Genomic DNA, 22592 nt, shown 5'->3' on the forward strand with positions numbered 1-22592 from the left:
TGCCAGCAATATGCACCATTTCCCTTACCATCTGTAATGCCAGATGTAGTAAAACTTCATTTCAGTACAGTGAATTAGGGCCTCTATTGCATTGGTTTTGAATAGATGCAAAGACTTAGACCTGGAGGACTTGAAGTAATAGCTTTCCTCCTGTGACTGGTCATTCGTGCACCGCCTTTTATATTTGCCATGTTAATTAAGGGAAAACATCTTCACCATCATTTTTCTTTTACCAAGAGCTCACTGGGAAACATCTGAAATGAGGAAATCCTAGTCTAAACACTTAAGTTTAAACTGCAAACTTTCTTAAAGAATTACTCCTTCGAAAGACATTGTTCTTTTAATAAGTCCAATATAATGTACGGTATATACAAAAGTCCCTACTTGAGATATATATATATGTATATGTATATATATATATATATATGTGGAATGCATTCACTTTTCTGTGTTCACAAATATTTTAATGGTGAAATGTTAAAGTCTTTAATCTGTTTCTGGCACCAAAACGTCTTTGTTCCTCGTCCACTTTTGTCACTCAAAATTTATCTGTGAAGAGCTAGCAGGGAAAAAAGAAGAAGATTTTTGCTTTTTTGTTGAAAGGTTCCCTATTGGGATTCTGAGCCAGCAATATAAAGTTGCTAATGTGTTGGGTACAACTTTAAATCCTCATTATAATCATGTGTTCCTTGGAGTAGGTAAGTCAATAACTATAGGTGGATTAAGTGGCTGGTAATTCACAGTGCACACAGATGCATTCACATAGGTAGTAGTTCCATCAGCCATGACACCATAACCTAGAAGAAAGAAAAACTCTGGTTACTCTCATTATTCATTATTATCTTCTTTGGTTTTTTTAATTATTCACCTTTATCACACAACAGTAAGTGCCACATTTATTACTCAGAAGGAATTTAAAAATACTCTTCATGCAAAACATAAAGGCCTCTTGAATTAATGCCACCTCTGTCCTACAGCAGAACATTTTGCCGTCTTTTAAATTGTGTAAGAAAAGTAAAATGGACCCTCACTAGCTAGTGGCTATAATCTCTGGCAGCCAGCTCGCCAAGCCTCCCTAGAAAGACAGATATTTTTCTCTGTGAAGCTTTTTTCTTAAAACCTTCTAAGTTTTGGAGGGGATGAGACAATAGAGCTTAGGCAACTGCAGCATCGGAAAAAAAACATACTTTGATAGTTTAGGTTTGCAGTCATCAGTGCAGCGAATTTTAGGCAATTTTCACCTTTCCAGCCTTTTTTCCATCCCGTGTTGTGCATCTTTTAAGCAACTAATGAAGAAAAAGCATTCCTTGACTAAAGGGAGTATGTGTGCTTGTCCACCTGCGCGGGATTTTCTAGTAGGAGCCTCTTCTTCCTGTGTGTTTGAACTTGTTGATCGATTTCCACCAAATCTGATGGAAAGACACTAAAACGCCTAGCCAGGCAGAGAAAAAATGGGTTTACTAACGCATTCTCTGACAGACAAGGTGAATTCACACCCAAAGACACTATAACATTTCCATGGGAGAAAACACCCTTCTGTATGTCTCACCAGTGGCAAAAAAGCGGTAGCTACATCTCCTGTCTGACTAGACATCCAAGCCAAACAATTCCAGAGCTAAATCTCCATAAAATCAAAATTTCAGCTCTAATGCCTGTAGAAATACAGTGAACTGCTGTTTCAGAAAGTGAAGAAGCAGCCCTTTGACTACCCTGGTGTTATGAAAAAGTAAACACACTCTCCATCGTCAAAAATCCTTTCATGAATGACTAGGAAAAAAAGGTAAGCTCAATTACAGTAAAAGCTTGATGTCAGAAACTTGCATTGAAATATTAGGATCAATATGAAGAAATGCATTCACAATCAGAAATATATGATTTTTGGGAAATCTGGTAGAAAGCATTTGTATTAAGATTCAACCTCACCATTAATGAAGTTAATAGTGAAATGTATTTACGGCTACATACACTGAGTCCCCGCTATTCAAATCCTGGGTACCGAGGATCCTACAGTTTTTCTGAGTGCAATTTCATGTCTTATAGAAGCATCGATAGTTGCATAATTTACAAACAAAGAAACAGTAGCCAAATTCATTTCTTTTTTGTTCCTTAAATTACCCTGAATAATGCAGTGCCTCCTGGACTCCCCATGGAAAAATCACACTATAATTAGGGACTAGGGAGGGAAGAAAACTCTGTCAGGTTCCTGTCACAGACATTTCTTTAAATCATTTGCTGTTTGCCACAGAACAATTGTTCTGTGTAAAACACAAACTGCACGGAGGACAGTCAGCATTGCTGCTGGGACTTTCTGTCTCATCGACGACACGTTTGGAGAGAACAGAATCAGCTTCCTAACATGCTCTTTTTGCTGGAACATTCCTAACGCTACAGTTTTCACTCCTACCCTACAGCCAACAGAGTCTCCTTGGCCATGACCTCAGCCAAGTACTGGCTGTAACGAGCAAACCAAGATTTTAGCCGGAGTCCCTGCCACGCTGTTTGTCACTTCCATGGGTCGATCAGCAGCAAGCCCATGTGTACAGCTGTTTTTTGGCAGAGACAGCAGTGCAGAGGGGGAATAGGGAAGAAACACCTCTTCTAAGCATCTCTTCCTCCTGGATATCCAGTAAATGACTGCTGCAGATGTAGCTATGCTCAGTCAGGGGAAGAACTCATCTGTTCAAATCATGCATTCTCTCTACAAAGAGCAGCTTCGTTTGCACAGGCTGTCTGCAATGGGAATTCTCCTCTGCAGAGATTTAGCATCCCACTGCAAAACAGGCTATGCAGTTCCCCATTTGTTTTCTCTAAATTATGATAGTTAACAAGAAGAGTAGCTTGTTTCTGTGTTCTGATACCTACTGTGCCAACTGTATTAATTCACAAGATTTACCATTCTGTGGAGGTGCCATTTGTTTCCCTTGGGAGCCAAAGTTGGGCTTGGTTCTTAGCAGATGTGATTTTGTTTACCTGCCTGAAGCTTCATGGCTTGCTAACTGTTTGCTTATATCCCCTGCAACCCACCTGGCTTATTATTTCTGAAAAGACAATGAGTTTGAACTGTATTCACCAGCTCTCTTGTATGGAATCTCAAAGACTCCTCTAACAGCAAAGGCTAAGGAAAAAACACTGCCTATGCACTGATTGTTTATTCTGTGATTTAACAGCACTTTGGACATTAACTATGCATTAACAGGTCACCGTAGATGAGACACATAAGGAGAACAGACTTAATCCCTGAGCTGTAACATAATGATCTGAATGTCCATCCATTTTACACTGGCACACCTCTCAGCAATGTCCCTTTGAACTTAGCATGGTGAAAGCTATGTTGCCCAGCAGCAAGTCAGAGCGGGATTTCTTGGGAAAGGTAACGGTTCTTCACAAAACCAGAAAGTATCTGAATGCCAACTACTCCAGTTTTTCCATTTGTTCATTCCTACACTGGTGAGACCCACAGAGATCCTACATCAAAGGCTGGAGCAGTCCCAGAAGCAGAAAACTGGCAGATGTGGAGCACCTTTTCCTGCCAGTAAGTTAACACTGCTAAGAACTAAGCGGCTGCTAATACATGCTCACATTCCAATGGGTACAATTCTGCACAGCCCAGTGGCTTCTTTTGGTGGGGACCACTGCTTCAAGTCTTGCTGCCATGATATGTGAACAGGACAGACTTCTGTATAGCAGACAGCATCTACCTTTCCCTTCGCCTGGAGATGAACTCCTGCTCCTGCTGACTTCAGTGGAGCATATTTGTCACCATTTACTGACTTATGTGAAGGGAATTCATTTTTTTCCAGTCAAAAATCAAATAGTCAAGAGAACCGCTTTGTTTGGTCTGTGTACAAAACGTTTCCCCTGCCAAAGCAAATAAATACATGAATAAATAGCTTGAACTTCTGCACAAGTCAGTGGTGACATTCCTCTTGATTTCAACTTCATATGCACACTGATGGGGAGAGACAACCTTTATTGCACAATCTTGAAGATTAAGCCTTAGAAGCACTCTTCAAAGCATCCTTGCCCATTTTACAAACACAGAAACCAAGAAACAGAGAGCTTACATGAATTACTGTAAGTCACAGGGATTCAGCAGAGGAAAATACAACCCATCAATCCTAATATTTAGTCACTTTCTGTAACTACTGGACTCGTGTTCTTATTTTAAAATTCACAGTAGTACTCTCCGTGAAGGAGGCATCACCCTGTTTTAGAGATGTAGAAACTGAAAGAGAAGCTGAAGTACAAATACTAAAATATGGGTATCAGCCAATTTCATCTCTATATATGCATCTAAGTAAGTATTTGAATTCCCAAAGTGCTTCAGTTCATACATTCAAGTTTGAAAATGCTAGTTAAACCAGACAACTTCTGCGGTTGTGGTTTCTAAATATATACAGAAAGAAATGTGTTCTGACCTTCATGGATATGTCCAAAAACATGAAGCCTTGGCTGTATTCGTCTCTGGACTGTGTTCAGCAGCTCCACACATCCTACCCGCTGCATTTTTTTAGGAACCCAGTCTAGAAAACCTTTGGAAAAGAAAGGAAAGCTTTAAAAGAAGTCAGGTTATCTGCAAAGCTGTACAGCTGTACCGCAATATAGCGTTTCTGAGATTTCACGTCTCATGGCTTTTCACAAGCAGCCATAGAAGACTTGACATGGAAAAAACAGTGTTTGCCTTGGTAAGTAGAAGAGGAAGGAAGGAAGGAAAAATACTTGAGGAAAACCACAAAAGCTCATCCAAATAAAAAGGACTACAATAACTCTTGCTGGTTATTTTTCAAGGAAAAAAAAACAACGCTGCAATTAAAGCATTTTTGCGCTGCTGTTAATGGGAAAACTCAATGGTTTATCCATTCTTCTTCATTTAAGAGAGTGAAGCATAAAGTGAGTGTCCGAAGTGAGTCTCTAGAGAATCTAAATCAACATTTCTCTATTTAAATCTAGTCCTGGGATCTAGTTTTTTTAAATTGAAATGTAATGGAATCTGTGTTGCTAATTATAAAACTATATTGTTACCACATTGAATCTTACCATAGTGGAACTCGGGTGAGGAACCCACAGCATGCCTCAAAACAACATCCTCAGGTAAAACTGGTTTAAGCACTTCACAACACATCAAGCCCCACTAGCCTAAATCTATGGACCTCAGTAGGAGGAAAAACTCAGCCCTTCTGCAGTAGATGTTTTTAAGTGCTATATTTACTTGCAGGAAGTTTGTATAAAAATGCATTTTTTATGAATACAGACAAAAATGTACATAGACTTCCTTATGTGTCTAAAAACATACTGCAGGGGGATTCTTACTGCCAACTGAAGTCTCATGTTTCCTTCAAAGTAGTAGTGCAAGAAGGATGTTGTTGCATTAGAGGGTTTGCAATAGCCAATCTTGTTATCTTTCTATTGTTCTGCCATTTTCATCAGGCTCAAATTTGGAAACTTAAAAGACACAATCATTCTGTTTTTCTTTAGTTGTTCTGGTACTTTTCCTGTGTGCCTGTCATAGCTTCGTATCTCTTAAATCGCTGCAGCAGCGTGAACATATTGTGCTTTTGAGAAAACAGTAGTCAGTCAGAGAGGTATAGAGTCCAGACCTAGTTTTCGTATGTTTACTTTTGATGTCCACTCAACCATGGTTAAATAGCAGCTAACCAACTGGCTTAAAAGACCAGAACTGTGGTATTCAAGCTCTTGGAAAAGCTCTCTGATTTGCTAAGGCTTCAGGGTAGGTTCATACATTGAGAAATACCTCTTTAGATGCCAGTCCTTGAAAACTGGGCTCAGTATACTTGGGGTTTTATGAAAACGGTAAGAATTTGCCCTTGTATCACAGTTACTCAGAGAGCTAAGTCCAATTTTCAGAAATGAGCTGGGAGTGCGGCAACCTAAGTATCAAAAAGGGGAAGTTCTGATAATGGCCATAGACTCCTAATTCTTTCAGACGCCTCTGAAGACACTGCTTGGCTCCTGTTGGGGTTGTAGAAAGGGAAAGCCCCACTGAATTACAGACAGAGCAGAGCAATGTTCAGTTCTGGTAATCGATTTTAACAGTCAGTCTTGGTACCCAGCACTGGTCAAAATTCACTGTAGGAAATAGTAAGTATTTAAGATGTCAAAGTGAGGCCAGCAACTCCTCTGGAACCCAGTCACGTTTTTTTTTCAGAGCAAATGTGTTCTAACCAATAGGTTTTGTTATTTCAGTGATTTGAAACAGTTAATTGTCAAAATGTCTGTAGTGAACATAAAGCCAAAAGTATTTCCACTTCAAAAACTTCACAAACAAAAATCCATAAAATTAACTTCTCCATTAAATTAAGCATTATTTATGTTGAACATGTTTTTGTTTACATGCATTATCACCCTTCTGAAGCTTTCCCATATGTTTGCAGCTTATTATGTACACCTGACTACACAAACTAAGAATAATTGATTACACCTAGCTAACAATTAGAGTTCATCTTAGGGGTTTTTTAATGTTTGGTTACTTGAAACAGGTTTCTGCAGCTGTCAGGAAAGTATAAATCTTTGTCATAGACAATCAAGCAGACAGCTACAAATGAAGACCTAAAGGTGAAATTAAATTAAAAACAAACAAAGAAAAGTGAAATTTTTGAAGAGAAACAGAAGAATCATAAATGCAGATCTTTAGGAATCAGAGAAAACTTAAAATGTTAGACTGTACATAAAAGTAAGACAAATACCCTGATACAGAAATGAGCATTAGCACTGATCCCGTAATCATGAATACTGCATTTCAGAAGCTAGGAAATATATGGCATATCTTTATTAACAATAAACTGGTTACTAATAAAATAGTCAATAACAGCTGCTTTAATCTTTGTTTTCTCATCCTGTGTGAACCTCCTGTGTATCCCTGCCCTGGTTTCATCCCAAAGCACTACTCTAAAAAAAAAAACAAGAAAAATTACTCAGTTTTTTGTTACACGCCTGACTTAGAAACACAAAGTCCATTAACTCTTAATGGTGCTTCTGCATCTAAATCATGCAGGCAATTTTAAATCCACCTAATAACGCAGTATTAATTAGTTTAGGAGGATGAGCGCTCTTTTGAAGTGAGGGAATGAGAAAGCAGCACAGCAAATGGATGATGGACAGAATTCAGGCAGCTATGCTGGAGAAAAAAAGAGGAATTTGCAAGAGCACTGATTGCTATTTATGATCATTAGGAACAGCTCTAGTGATGCTGTCCAAGATCAGAACAACAGTAATCAGCTTTTTGGTTAAAATAATTGGCTGGGAGGGTCAAGGAGGATCCTGTCTCCCAAAAGGTCTGTGGACAGAGCTACACAATAAGGACGTTCTGTAAGTTGGGCGGACTGCTAATTTCTTTTGAAGCAGTGTGTATTTGTTGCCATGGGTGTCAGGGAGACCAACAGCTGATGCCCTCAGGCAGAGGGTTCTGTGCCTGAGCCGTCTATTAACGTACCAATAAGAAAAAGACAAGGATACGGGAACTTTTAAAAAAGAAAATCCTTGGAGGATGATTGAAGCTTAAGAATTAAAAAAAAAAAGAGAACAAATACTGAGACATGGAGATGGGGGGAATTAATCTTATTCCATTACAGTCAATGGAGATGGGCATCTCTTCCTCAGAATTACTACAATTATTGAATTACTTTTCAATTATTAAATTTACTATTGAATTATTATTAAAGCATGTCTGTTGAGTGCCAGCTCTGCAGTGCTCTCTAGAGGTTCTCCTCCCTCTGCTGATCCCAGGGGCTGCCTGGAGAGGCCTGGTGGCTAAATTAGCAAGGTGGCTGAAGCTCGGTGGTGCAAACCCCTCTCTCCACTTTCCAACACTGGATTTCAAGTGCTAGATACAGGGATACGCTTTGGATCAGCTGAAGGTTGGATTTTTTTTTACAGCCAATCAGCTGGTTTTAAAAATGGCTTTAAAAGCCATTTTTAAATGGCTGAAAAAACTTCTGAAAAAGTTTAAAATACGACTTATAAATAAAACTATATCAAAGACCCACCGTCATTCTTTGGATCCTAACAGGGATTATGCCCAGTACCGACCATTTGGAGCTGAATCTCAAGGTCTAAGCAATTAATTTCTGCCACCCACTTTTACGATACAGGTCCATATTAAAATCAGACTATGGCATGGCATGAGACTCCACTTAGGTGAAGTATCAAAACACACGCCCTTACTGTGAGAGACCATGCTCACAAAGAAGCCCTTTCCCCCAGGATTAGTGAGCACTGGAATGCAAACATGTCTTTCTAAAGAAAACAACAAAACACAAACCCTTTAGATACTTTCTCCTCCAAGCTCTGAAAGAAGATAAGAAAGGGTGGAAGACAAGAGGGTTTTAGCTTCAGGAAACTGGGGAAATCTAAAGGTTTAAAGAAATCAACTGCCTTCATTTCACACAAAGCACTCCTCCACAGTAAGGCTCAGCAGAACACTTAAGTCCATGCTTCATGCTCATGTCCATGAGAGTTAAACACACAGTTTCATTACATAGAGCTTGCTATATGTTAAATACATTGAAAAACATGTTAAGAGCCTTAAGCCTTTACTGTATCTGGACAAGTTTCTGTGATTGTATTATTTCCATAACACAGATAATTTCACTATTATCTAGGAATAGAGGAAATCTCTCCTGGCTTTTACATCACCTGTATTAATATCTGTAAAACACAAATGCAAAACTATTTCTTGTTGGTCTGTTAGTGCTGCCAGATTGTATTACAGATAGGCAATTCACCCACGCTGTCCAAAGAACAGGCAAACAATGGCAGCATTAGGGTTTGTGAGGCAGAAGATGCACCAAGTCAGCATGACGAGGGAAAATACAGACTCTGGGTATTTGTTGATGGTGGAATGCTACTGCAAATGAGGGAGAAAGACAGTGCTAAAAAACATAAGATCCCAATCCTTCATTTCTCTTCAAGCACGCTCCATGCTTTAAATCTACTAATTTCACCAGTGGCAGAGTGGACAGATGCACAGGAAAACTAGACCTTGCTTATTTACAAAGCTCAGTAAGGCTTTTTGTGCTAAGGCTTTCTTTTTTAAGCCATTATGTAATTCCCCACCATTGAGCATAGGTAATCATGAAACATAAACCTGAGCTGAAGTCCTGGTTCTGCTGAAATCAGTACAGATGTTACTTTTGACTTTTGTAAGTCAGGATTGCACTTGTTGTCTAAGGAAAGCCATCAGTTACTGTATAATCATCTGAAATATATAGCTAAGAGCACTAGTATTTTCTTACCGAGAGGTGGTCCATGTGTTATAAGAATATCTATTCCATCTGGAATAAGGTTCCATTTCTCTAATAGTGCTTGGCCTCGTGGAAGATTAAAGCCCCAGCCATAAAACCAAGGTTGCCTGCCAAAAGAGGAGGAGAATGTCTTCAGTGCTACTTCCATGTAGTGGTTATCTAATTAAAATACGGAGGTTGTCTCCCTGCTAGCATGGAACGTGGAGACACAAACAGCATTCATTTTCTTCGTGTGCACAGTAAAACCCTCTTTCCATACAACCAGTGTTACTTAACCTGTGTGGCAAATCAATGCAGCCCTTACCATTTTCAGTAGACAGCATACAGTAAAATATTCACAGTATTCCTCTAACTAGGTGAAAAGTAACTCTTAGAAGACCCGGATACCAAGATTTCCATGTATGGATTAGCATGCTGGACTCCCACAACATCTAGAAGAACACCTGTCTCAGATACCTAGGTGTGGATATATGTTTCACATTGGCTCCCACCACGTTTGGCCCTTAGCCTATGACCAGCTGGGGAAGGACAGACCCTGGCACAATGACAGATCCTGCTCCAAAGTCGAACACACCATCTATGCTGCTTTGTTTCCCTAATTGGAAGCATCACATGAGAACAAGAATACCGCTTCTCTTCTTACACACAATTTTCTTCTGTCTTCTGCCGTGTTGACTTGCTTTTAAGTAAGACTATCCATATTCAGGATTTCTTATCAGACAGGCATTTACATTTTTAAAAACGTATTTATGGAGCAGCTCACCATGGAGCAGTGGGACTGTAACACTGCCAGTCAGAACACAATTTATCCATATCTTGCTATCCTATTGATTAAAAAACTGTATTTCACAGCAATTATATCACAGCAGTAAATTATGTCTTGCTGACTATGCTCTAATTCTAGATCATAAAATTGAGGGGTTAGTTTTAGGTTGGCATTTTTTTATAATTTTTTGACTGACGTCTTCTAGCCATATCCATATTTGGAGAACAGCAAACAAGCTGCTGTGATTTAATAAGGTTTATGATAATTGCAGCCTTAGTGTTTATAAATACACACACATCAACCAGAGTTCCCTTTGAGATGTTACTTTGTTGAAGAAAGCTTTACACTCCCTCACCGCATCAAAAGACAGAAAGAATTCTTTCAAACAAATTCTCTGAACTCCACTTTACATCATGTATGGGATAGACAAAAGAAAATGCCCATAAAGCTATTATTCATCCTCTTCCATTACTGATGCTTGACTAACATTTCAAAAATTAGCATGTCTTCATGATGATATATTTTCCACTTTTCCTTTCGGAATGCTGTAAAGCACATGCCTATTGAAAACAGCTTTAAAAATACAGAGCTTGCTAAAATGTAAAGGGATGTGGCTTACCCAAGGGAAGAAAATACAATTCTGGTAAAAGGAAAGGAAGAAGGAGGCTTTGCAGAAGGTTTCCTGCCTTTCTTCCAGAAAAAAAAAAAAAAAAAGAGCCTCAACTATTCTAGATAGATGACTGAAAGGTTTTCTGTGCCCACAGCTAAGAGTTCATCTCCTAGCTCTTCATCACACACCCTGGATAATCAGGGTCTGGATAAACAGGTGTCCCAGGAAAAAAAGAAAAAGTGAAATTTTTTACATCTGCCATTGGGACCAGAAATATATCCCAGCCTCCAGAAGCGGTGATAAGGGAGGTGAAGTAGGTGTGTGAAGAAGAGATGCTAATAGCAGTAGCAATGAAGTAGAAACCTTGTTCTGAGTCAGGCTGGTCAGACCAAGGCGGCTGGCTAAGTGAAAGACATATCCCTACTGAGGGATATGAAATCCCACTTTCCTAGTTACTTGTTCAACTCCTAGCAACCTTTCCTCATAGGAAGAAGAGCACTTGGCTCACAGGTACATGACCACTCAGCTGCCTGCTGCTGGGGTGGTAACTCATGGTCTAGTTGGGAGGCTGAGGGGAGACCTTATTGCTCTCTGCGGCTACCTGAAAGGACGTCGTACTGAGATGGCTACCAGTCTCTTTTCCCAAGTAACAAGTGATAGTATGAGAAGAAATGGCCTCAAGTTGTGCCAGGGGAGGTTTAGATTGGATATTAGGAAAAATTTCTTCACCAAAAGGAAACGGGCTACCCAGGGAAGTGGTTGAGTCACCATCCCTGGAGGTATTTAACAAACGTGTAGATGTGGCACTTGGGGACATGGTTTAGTGGTAGAAATGGCAGTGCCAGGTTTATGGTTGGACTCGATGATCTTTAAAAATCTTTTACAACCTAAATGATTCTATGATTCTGGTTACTGGCTTATTCTGCAGGAAGCTACCAGCAACATTACCATGTAATACTGTCACACAGAAACAAACCCCAGCCCGCAGAGCTTGATCAGCCTGCCCTTACGTTCAGCTCACCATTGACAGAATGGGAGTATTTTTAATTCTCAGGAATGTCCTGAAAAGAAATAAACTGAAGTCTGCGAGGTGCTCGGATATAACAGAAGTGGGAAACTTTATAAAAATAAACAGAGGTTAGGCTTTTTCTAAACTGTCCATCCGCTCCTGCCTTAGGATCGCGTTCCACACCTTATGTGCCAAGTATTTTTCTTCACCAAGATGAAGACGTTCAACTGTTTTGCAAATTGTCTTTAGGCCCAGAGCAAGTTTTCCAGGAGCAAAATCTCACCGACAGAAAATACCTGCAAAGGCAAATAGGAGGCAAACGAAGTGTCAGCATAGTAAATAATGCTTTTAAAGCCACTGACAGTTTCAGTGAACACAGGCCCCTGCTCCCAGCCGTTGCTCACTCTGGTGCTGCTGGGCATGGACAGGATCATCCCCAGGTCCTTGGTGGGAAGCAAGGTGAAGCACCGTACTGCACCCCACAGGTACGCAGAATGGGCCGTGGCCACTTTGCGCCCCAAGAGAGAAACCGAGGGGAAAGATCAATATTTGCTCAAGAAGGAAAAGTCAAAAACCTATGGAATAATTATTTTAAGGACACAATGAAGCATTTATAAAGAGAAATAATCGTAACTGTCACAGGTCTCGCCAGAAGTCAGCTTAATCCTGCTGAAATCCGAATGACCACAAACTGCATATGCAGCTGTGAGAGCCTCTGCCTGCCTCTAGCAGGGCTAGCCTGTACACAGCCACTTTCTAAAAAGCCCCTTTCCCCTTATGAATAGGCATGATCCGCTTATTAAGACAAGAAGCACTTTTCCCCGTCCCTCCCTCCCTCCCTTGCTTTGTGGTGACTGCAGCGCGTAGCCGCCTGAGCGCAGGGCTGGTAAGTTATGCATGCTGGAGCTGTTCTTTTGTGAAGGGGAGATGTTGCAACTTGTGTGATTTGCCATCATGCTGTCTTTTGTGACAATCCCGAGATCGAAAGAAATGTCTGGAATATTTCTGGGAAAAAAAAAAAAAAAATCTGAAGTCCAAGATTCAGCGGAGGATGTTGGTGTGCTTTATATCTGAGAGAAGAAAGATAAATCACACACTTCAGTGCCCCCACCCCCAAAGCAAAACCATCTTTATACGCACACAGGGATTTTATAAATCCCCAAGTCCCTTCTTCTGAGAATTTATTGCAAAACAGCCATCAAAGTTTCTGAGTAGGGAAAAAAAAAATCTTCTCTAATACCCACTAACGAGTTCTGTGACCTGGATATGTGCAAAGACAACTTTGTTTAAAATTTCCATTTACGATGAAACCTGAAAGCAAAGTTAAAGTCTTCAAATCAGGCACAGAATCTCTGGATCCCCAGTTACTGCTTGTTCAGGAAAAGTGTAGGTTTTTTATACATTATTTTTCAGTAATATTTTACGTTTTACAAAGAAAATACTGTTATGTATGTTCTATAAGACAAAAATCCACTGGTTTTGGAAAAAAAAAAAACAAAACAAGAAAAATGTATTTGGCAATTAAAACCACACATCATTAATGTATTTCACCTCTGAAGTGAAGCGCTCATGTGTAGAAATGTACTTTGATTTAGGTCTTATCTCCTTAAAGCGAACAGTTTGAGTCTCTCCACATACTGCTGAAATTCAACGGTATTATTATTATGATAAGAATAATGATTGTCTACATATAAGTCTCCAAGGGGAAAATATATTGGAAGTGAATTTGTTTACAGCACAATTAACCTTATGCTAAAAACATATGAACAAGTTTTGCAGGTCAAATAATCTACCACACAAAAAGGGCTGAATTATCAGAATTTGTGCTAGCAATCGGATGTTGCTTTATGTACTGAATTTCTATCTTTCTGTTCTAAAGTAACCATTGGAATAATTTTCTTACAGAATGATAGTTGCTATGACAACCATAGCAAATTTTCCTTTTCTGAAACAGATGTCTCATTTAGTTGAAAATTAGAATGTGAAAAACCCATGGGAAAAATTAATTCAAACTTTAACAGAACACTGACTACAATGTAATCTCTTATAGGTTAACCCCTTAACATCTTTCTGCACTCTTATAGTAGCCTTCTCATAAATTCTAATTAAACCAGTTTAACCTCCTAGGAATGACCTTCTTAGCTATCATTAGCGCTTTAGTTGTCTTTGAAAGGAGCATTTCTGTTACAATAATAACAGAAAAAAGTCATACTAAAAAAATAGTGGTCAAACATATTACCGCCTTAATTATTTATTAGTTTTTCTTTTATTCAGCTACTACTGGAAAGAGCTACCATGTAGTCCAAGAACTCTTTTGTCATTTAAATGGGGCATAACTTAGTTTTACATGTGATTTAGTGTAAAGGGCAGTGGTATACTACACAGATTTGACCTGTAATTTACGTGAAAACTGAAGGTTTTCAATTTTCAAACCACTGGTACCCATCTCAATCTACTCAGCAGACGTACAAAAAGGGGACACAAAAAAGGATACTCGACTGGGGAAAACTGTCAATGTGCATGGATTTTTCTATTACAAGCAATGGGAGAGTGAAATTTGATTCTCCATTTCCTTGATTCAATTCAAACATTTTAACCTAAAGAATGGATTCCTTCCTCTCTGTACACTTACCAGGCTCAAGGGGACCCTCCACACTACTTGGTCATCGGCTACAAATGAACACGGCAGGCAGCCACATAAATACTCCCACCACGGCACTGCCCGCAGTGCTTGCAGGGTTTCAGCTGCCACAAGAACTTCAGGACTGCAAGATTTACTGCAGCAGCTGCATCTAGGTTGTCCAGTTGAATAAGACAAATCCTGCCACCAGTAGGCATGCAATTACTCTCTTTGACTTCAAGGGAACACTCCCTTGCATGGTTCAATACCCGCAGAGAGCTATGGGTGGTAACTGCCTGAATAGCCATTACCGTATCAAAAGGATTGGTGGGCAGCATCTTGCAAACAACTTAGTAGCAAAAAATACAGAACTAAATACGCGCGGATCATTGTACCTCCTCATTTCTATAAAGTTTCCTACAGAGATCTTCTTTGCAGCTGAAAGGCAAGTTCTCTCACTAGCATTCCTTTGCTTACAAAATAAATTTCAAAGGTTCACAAACTTGCCCCAGTCTTTCCTCCACAACTGTTGCCATTTTTCTCCGATCACAAAATAAAACAGACATTGGCTGGTGACTGTAAAGAAGCTCAGTGGGAAAAGGATGGACCAAATCAGTCTTCTCATTCCTGCTTCCCTTCCTACCAATTGTAGAGCTGCACATATTCAATATTCAGAAGACTCGACTACGTATGCCAAAAGTCACGCCGGTAAAAGTGACCAGTCAAGGGCTGAGGAGCACCAAAAAGCAGTTAAGAGTCGGCAGTGGCAATCACAGGAAAAACTCCAACACATCCTGATTCCCAGTCCAAGAAATCTCACTATTGGACATTTAAGCCTAATTTTTCCTCGTCTTGATTTAATCTTACTATTATAACTAGCTACAGTCCTGTGAACAGAGGTATACAGTATTATATACAGTATAAGGTGGCAGGAGAAGAACTATTCACAAGGGTTTGTAGTGATAGGACAAGGGGCAATGGTTTTAAGCTAGAAAAGGGTAGATTTCAGTTGGACATTAGGAAAAAGTTCTTTAATATGAGGGTGGTGGATCACTGGAACAGGTTGCCCAGAGAAGTAGAGGAAGCTCCATCCCTGGAGACATTCAAGGTCAGGCTTGATGGGGCTCTGAGCAACCTGACCTAGTTAGGGATGTCCCTGCTTATTGTAGGGGGGTTGGACTAGATGACCTTTAGAGGTCCCTTCCAACCCAATATATTCCATGGTTCTATACCTTCCTTGTCTGCCTGGTGTTCACATCCTTCAGGTGTTCATATTTTTACATTCCCCATCACTGCATTAGTTGAATTTACCCAATCTCTGTATTTGCCTTTTTAGCCCTTCCTCAGTAAGTAACTAACCAGTTTACTGAGTATTTCTACTGCTTTTTACTCAATTTTCTCTACAAGTAAGGATTCATAAAAATGCACCTTTTTTTTTTTTGTGAGGTATTGGCTGTTTAAACACCTAAAGTAGTTGTGAAATAACACTCAACTTCCTGTCTTTTCTGCCTCGCATTCAAGAGGACCATCCAAAGCAGGCAGTGATTAAACTAGCTGTTAGCCCATTAGTGCTAAGGACTGGCAGGGCACTGTTTGATTATAGGCTTTGAAATACCATTCAACATCTTGGCATCTGAGCATTTTAACAGCATAACTGAGATTTAAAGAAAACAGGTTTCAGAAGTTTTGAGGACTACAAGAAGACATATTATGACTAACTTCCATGTGAGAGAGACAAGGGTGTGATTTTAGAGAAAAGGTACAAAAGCAGTGTACAAACAGAGTTAAATTATGCAAAAAAAGAAACTTAGATTCACTCATTCATAAGATTGGAACCAGGGCCTTTTTAATGAAAACTAAGGCCTTATACTTAAAACTCATAAATGCAAATGATGGTTAATCTCATACAAGATTATCCCCTGGAACACATGGCCATGCAGTACAGCTCAGCAGGTGGAAAGGAGAAAGCAGAAGGGAGGGGAACGTAGGTGCTAAGACACGAGATAACTTGCACAGCGTTCATTCGGGAGGCTGTAGCAAGCAGCAAATTGAACTCAGATCCTCTACCAGTCTGCTGGCCATAACAGACAATATTTCTTCCATGGGGAAGTTTGCTGAGTTCTTTTTTTTTTGCCACACTTGCTTGGCATCCAAGGTTGTCATTCTTGAAACTTTGAATCAAGGTAAATTATTGTTTTCACAAAAGGAAAGGAGGGTAAAAATCAGAATATGGACCTTTGTCAATAATTTATTCTTTTGCAATTTAAGTTGCAAATTAAATCATCTTTTGTTTAGTAAAGGATTTCATACATCTCTGACTGGAAAGAAGAAAGAATGAGCTGTGACTAATAGGAACTGATCATTTCTAAACATTAATCTGTTACAAAGCAATGAAAAATAAAATGAAATCTACTTTATCTTCATAACAATAAACCAGAAGATAACAGGTAAGGAGAAAAAGTAACGAAGGACTGAATTTAAAACATGCCAATGCCAAATGCAAATAGTTTATTTCATTCTGCTGGGAGGCAAATGATAATATCTGATGTGATATTTTAAAGAAACAATAAACCAAATAAACAAACGTAAAAGCTAACTTGGAATAATTAGCCAAGAGATTCAACGCTGAGGGTAAAGATGTAGAACTGTACAGACTTCCACTACAGTCTTACGGATCTAATGCAGGGCTAAGGTCTTGAGTTCCTGATGTCTTAGAGTCTGTTCCCTCAGTTTCTCCAGTTCTCAATATGTAAAAATACAGGTACAGCCAGGTTATCCAGACCGTACTTCAGATACTGATAGCTGACAGTCACAGAAAGAAGAAAGGTTCAGAGACAGGAGTTAACAGTCCCTCTGTCCACAGTACAGTCACCATCTCATTTTAAATGTAAAACTTGCCATGAACGAGCCAATCTGTAAGGAAAAATAATTTGAGGCCCACCTATGCATGGCATCTTTATAGTTTTTCACTATCAGATGACCAGACAGCTAAAGAAAAAGAATGTTCTTCCACACATCCAGCTAGTTAAGTGCTTCCTGTAGTCCTCTAAGACTTTGCAGAAGTTTGCTAACTGAGGAGATGGAATATCCCTTCCAATGGAGACGCTATATTTGTGGGGGTTTTTACAACGCAGCTCCTGGAGGGACTCTCCTAGATTAATTATGACTAAAATACATAGGATATGTAATAGGTGCACTGAAAACTGATAAAAAACTCCCTCACAGTAGCCACTTACCAGTTTAGTAACTCACCAGGTTTACATTCTTTGCTCAAAACACCAGGAGTAATTAGGCCATATGGACTAAGTGTCTGCCAGTTTTTTTCTGTCTTTCCTTCCTTTTTGTTTTACCTTCTTTTTCTTAGAAAATTCAAAGCCATTTCAAGGTAAACAAGCATGAAAATGCTTCCAAAACTAATAAATTAATACAGCATGTGTGCATATATGCATAAAGTGTATTATTTTTAATATTTTCAATTTAGCAACAGATGAACTTACTTCTTGTTTAAAAAAGCACATACTGACACTTCATATGCCATGTTTCTACTTGAAGCAAACAACATCCAAGCAATCGTAAATTACAAATTCATGATTTCCTGCACTCCTAAATTCACCCCACAGTACAATGGTGAAAACGAACTGCTACAATAGAACTTCTGGATGCTCATTCAGCTAGCTAGAAATTCTGAGATAACCTCAAAAAAAAATCATATACTTATCTGATGTAAATTACATCATTAGAAATATTTGACACACACAGGTGCAGCCCTGTGTTGTGATACTGGTTCCAATTTATTTCTTACTGGGGAAGAAAATCCTCATATTAATTCACACTAAACAGTGCTAATTTATTAAATAAAATTAATTTATAAGCAACAATTCCAAAGGAAGTGTTCTGATGTTAAACAGCTTCACAACAAGTGGTAAATTACTTTTCCCCTTAAAAACTAGTCAGGGAGAAGAGAAAGAACTCAGATAACTGTGATACAATTAGTTCCTGTGATGCTGGCTCTATTTACAGTTTTTCACGTAGAGCACAATGTCAAGTCACCATGTACTTCCTGATGTAGTAACGCATCGACTGCGTAAAAATCTAGGGAAAATGCATACATACAAGCTACCGTGAAGTAGGGAAGTTGATTCTCACCAGGTGTAAACAGCTCAAAAGCCAGTGGAGCTCTGCCAATTTACTCCAGCTGAGAATCAGCTCCATGTAGATCCACTCCAAACTAGTTAGCTATTTGTGTTTCTCTTGGAATACTGCCAAAGGGCTCATCTCAGTACCCAACTGTGTTTACATCTTTGAAACATCCTGAAATTGCTGCTGAGACTACAGCCCAGACTACAGATAGAGCTGGTAGTCCTTTTGTTCAAGAAAAAATGGAGAAAAAAGCACCAAAACAACAAAAAAAGCACTTTAAACTTTAAAATCAGCTCTATCTCATAAAATTAAACTTTCAAGCAAATGTGAAAAATAAAGAGAAAACTGCTGTGGGGGATTGCAATTTCACTCTTGTGGTTTATGAACTGCAGGAAAGTGAAGCCAATTCCCTGTAGTGAGATTACAGGTCTCCTCTTCTATAGGTCTTAAATTAAAAACCAGCTGAATCCAAAGTGAGCTAGTTTACTGGATCAGAACATTCAATTATTTCTGCTAAGTGACTGAATGTGAACTACTTCCTTTTAATAATATACAACTAATAATTACTGCCCAAGAAAGGACTTTTTTCTACCAAGCTATTTAAACTAAAGCAATATATTTTTCGACTGCTCTTAAATTTAACTAAAGCTAGAAACATTGCAACAAAACAAGTAAATGCAAATCCCCGCTCACATACGTAAATATAAAGCCACACAATGTGTTCAGACATAACAAGAAACATGACTTGCCCCAAAATGTTACTTGAAATCAACATAAGTTGTGGTCAACGTTCAGCATCCAAGCATGGTGCAGTGACGTCCTGCACCCTTGTACAGGCACAGTGGAGGAATACAACTGCAAAGTGGATGCAAAGCATCTTTGGCTTCAGTAACTGATTAAGCTTGCTCTGCAAGAGGGCACTGTGAAATGTGTTAGAGAACTGATCCATACCCCTAATACACAAACACATACAAGTAAGCAGCATGCAAAGGTGATTGACTTACTGGTTTACCTCTACTGTGACTATTCTAGGATTGAACTATTCCCGACTCCTCAGCCCTGGGCAATGTTGAGAAGAAATTCTATTTGAGAGAAAACATTTTCTGGAATGTTCGTTAACAAGAAAGGAAAAAAGGGATTTTCTAAACTGCTGTGACTAAAAATATCTTGCAGGAAATGGAAAAATAAAATTTCTCAGGAGCACATAAAAACTAGAATTTATCACACTGGTCTGACTTCGATGATATTTATGGGCTACAATTGGCGTAGTTCTGTTTACATTTTCACTTGCTCACATACCCATTGCAGAGTTTAATTAGTTAATAACAATGATGTTCAACATGCTATAGCAAATTCACTCGGAGTCTGAAAAACTTTTATTTTGTTTCATGCACATTTGTTTTCAGCAATGTTAATGATTCTTGCTAATTCATTTCAATCACTTCATTTGTAATGCAGTGTTCATTAAAAAGACCTCTCCTGAATTCAGTATGATTGCTCACGAGCAATAGCACCTGTATACCTAGTGTCTACTGAATGAGACTCACATTTCCTGTCTTTCCAAGTCATGTTAAAAAAATGTTTTCCAAGACCTGTTTATCATATAAAATGCACCAATTTTACCAAAGTGTCATTAGCATAAAAGACAAAAAAAAAAAGAGGAGAAAAATGATCCCGTGATCTGTTTCTGATGTTAAAACAGCCAGAACGCACTCTTAGGTCTCACTTTCTGCCACTCGAAAACCTTCCACACTTCAGGAGTTTAGTATCTTACATTTCTCCCCACCACCTTCCCTGAACAGCTGAATTTAATGTTCAAAATCATTTTGCAGGAAAACCCGTTCTTATGATCTTCCATATGCTGCAAACTAAACTACACTGTATTGTGGGTTTAAGTGTTTTCAGAAGCAGCACTTTCCGAAATGGAAAATGGTTTCTGATAAGTATGGAAGAGGAAATAAAAATATCACTCCTGCATTCTATTAAAATACAATTAAACCTGTATCTATGTGCCTCAGATTGTTAATTAATGTATTTTAACAGGATGATGAATTTTGCTTCCTCTTTTCTAAACACATTGCTATTTCTTACACATCTGTCACATCTTACCTACCTTTTACTGAATGCCTGAAATAAAACTTCTTCAGCATTCTAACCTTAGTAATGCAGCCACATCAGGTAGGCTCAGATGCCAACCTTCTCCCCAAAATTTCTGCAACTTGAGATGCCCCAGTTCTAAATAACGAGTAGAATCTATTATTCCCACTCATTATTTTCATTTTCTTGAAAAATCATGCCAGTCTACCTAAACTCACTTACATTGCCTGCCTCAAAGTCACTAATTAAAAAAGCTCCAAGCAATTCCCAACTTAAAAATTGGGGAACATCCACCTTTTATAAAAACATACTTCTGAGCAAACAAAACCCAGCACTCTCTAATGTATCCACATCCAGCATTTCCACATCCATCCATACAAAACTGTAGCACTGAGAGTCAGACATGAAAACAAGCCACCTGCTCAAAAATCTACTTAATCTGAGGTTTTCAAGAATGTTAGAGCAGTATTTTATTGCTTGAGGAAACAGTACAGAAGCAATTGCACTTCAGTTATTTGTATTTTTATCTTTTGACCAAGTAAAGATACAGAAATAAAAGAACACAGGAGGATCAGCTATTTTACTTAGAAAAATTTCTAGTATGGTTTTGCCCAATAACACAAATTTTTGAGTCCCTATGTATTTTTGTCACGTGCAAGGTACTGAATAGGTTTTTTGCAGATTTGACAGGAGGCATAAAAACTAAGAATCACTAAGGTCACTTTGAGGCAGAAGTTACTATTTTCTGTGAATTTTTGAGGGGATGAAACCTGCAATATAACACTTTGCACTGCTGCTGCTGCTGCTGCTGGTCTATCTGGAAGCCACACTCCCAACTTGGGAGGTATATTATGTTAAATGAAGTCAATATTTTATTTTAATACAGTTTCATTTTAATTGATGCTCACCTCAATGACTGTAAAGATTTGTACAAGGTCTAGGAAAGTAAACATTAGATGATTCATCACTGGCAAAATGAAAGCGTGTGCCTCTCGTGAAATGAATCTATAAATCTTTGCTACATTATTTTACTGATGGAAACTGAGTTCAGTGAGGAATGAAAGAGACTATTATAGCTGTTCTTGAAAAGATGGAGGAGGAAGGTACTGCAACAGAGACCTAGGGTATGGGTGGCCTGGAGTCTGTGTGGAACAAAAATAAGTCTGCCTCACTTTGCCCTTTGCATACTTTTTGAATCTACCCCAACTACACATGGAAGTTACAAGTCCTTCTATCCAAAGCGCACACGTGCATGTGCACACGCGCACGCACAAAGAAGACAGGGAACGTTTGAGAAGGAGCATAACAAAGTATTTTGTGATGAAAAAGCAAATCAGAGAAGAAAATAACAATTGGATGACTGTTACACGCCTATAGCTAAGCACTACTGATCATGCTGGACTATACAGCTTGAGTAAAGACACTCAGCTGCATGCTGGAACAGTACTGAGAGCTGCAGTGCACCAAGGAAAGGGCCAACAGGTTGGAACAAATTCCCAGCCCTCACACCAAAGTGGGATGATGATTTGGAGAATAAGTCCCCTGTCAAGGTTGCTTTGGGCTGAGCTGGTGGCTGAGACTCACTAATGCAACCTACAGGTTGATGTCTTTTACACTGGAAGGAATTCAGCCATCTTCGACACAGCCAGAGCTCACTGAATGGCCCTGACCCAGAATGCTAAGCTCAGTAAAAACAACACTTGAACAGAAAAAAAAACAGTCTTCATATACACACCCCTAACTTTTTTCACCCAGTTCCCATTATCTGAACAATAATGTTGTATGAGAGCGGTTGGCCCGTGTGAGAACATGCAGGGGCCACATCTAATCAATGATTCATTGGAGAGAAGCTACAAAAACCGAGGAGTCCAGCCTGGGTGTCTGTTACTTCAGGACAAATGGTCACAAACATCTTTCTAGGCTGATATCTTTGCTCTCCCATTTTCCCTGACTGGGAAATGAAAGTTTCTGAAGATCCCCATGGCCTATAACAAAAGAATGAAGGAGGAAATGAGAATACATAGACACTAGAAAAAAATGTAATTCCACAAAAAGAAAAATGAGGTTCTGTTTCACAGGAATAAATCCCT

The 22592-nt window shown here is 39.0% G+C and overlaps 1 protein-coding gene across 1 annotated transcript in view; it reads right to left on the minus strand.

Annotated features, from left to right (window-relative positions):
- Positions 1-678: 678 nt before the first annotated feature.
- Positions 679-22592, minus strand: part of MPPED1 (metallophosphoesterase domain containing 1) — a 48656-nt gene continuing 26742 nt past the window's right edge. The window contains exons 4-6 of the mRNA XM_009957604.2: positions 9252-9367; positions 4419-4532; positions 679-797 (exon numbers count right to left, since the gene is read on the minus strand). Of these exons, the coding sequence (XP_009955906.1) occupies positions 679-797; positions 4419-4532; positions 9252-9367 (349 nt within the window). The remainder of the gene's footprint in view (positions 798-4418; positions 4533-9251; positions 9368-22592) is intronic.

This window comes from Leptosomus discolor, chromosome 1 (genome assembly GCF_034619465.1).
Source record: "Leptosomus discolor isolate bLepDis1 chromosome 1, bLepDis1.hap2, whole genome shotgun sequence".
NCBI classification, from domain to species: domain Eukaryota; kingdom Metazoa; phylum Chordata; class Aves; order Leptosomiformes; family Leptosomidae; genus Leptosomus; species Leptosomus discolor.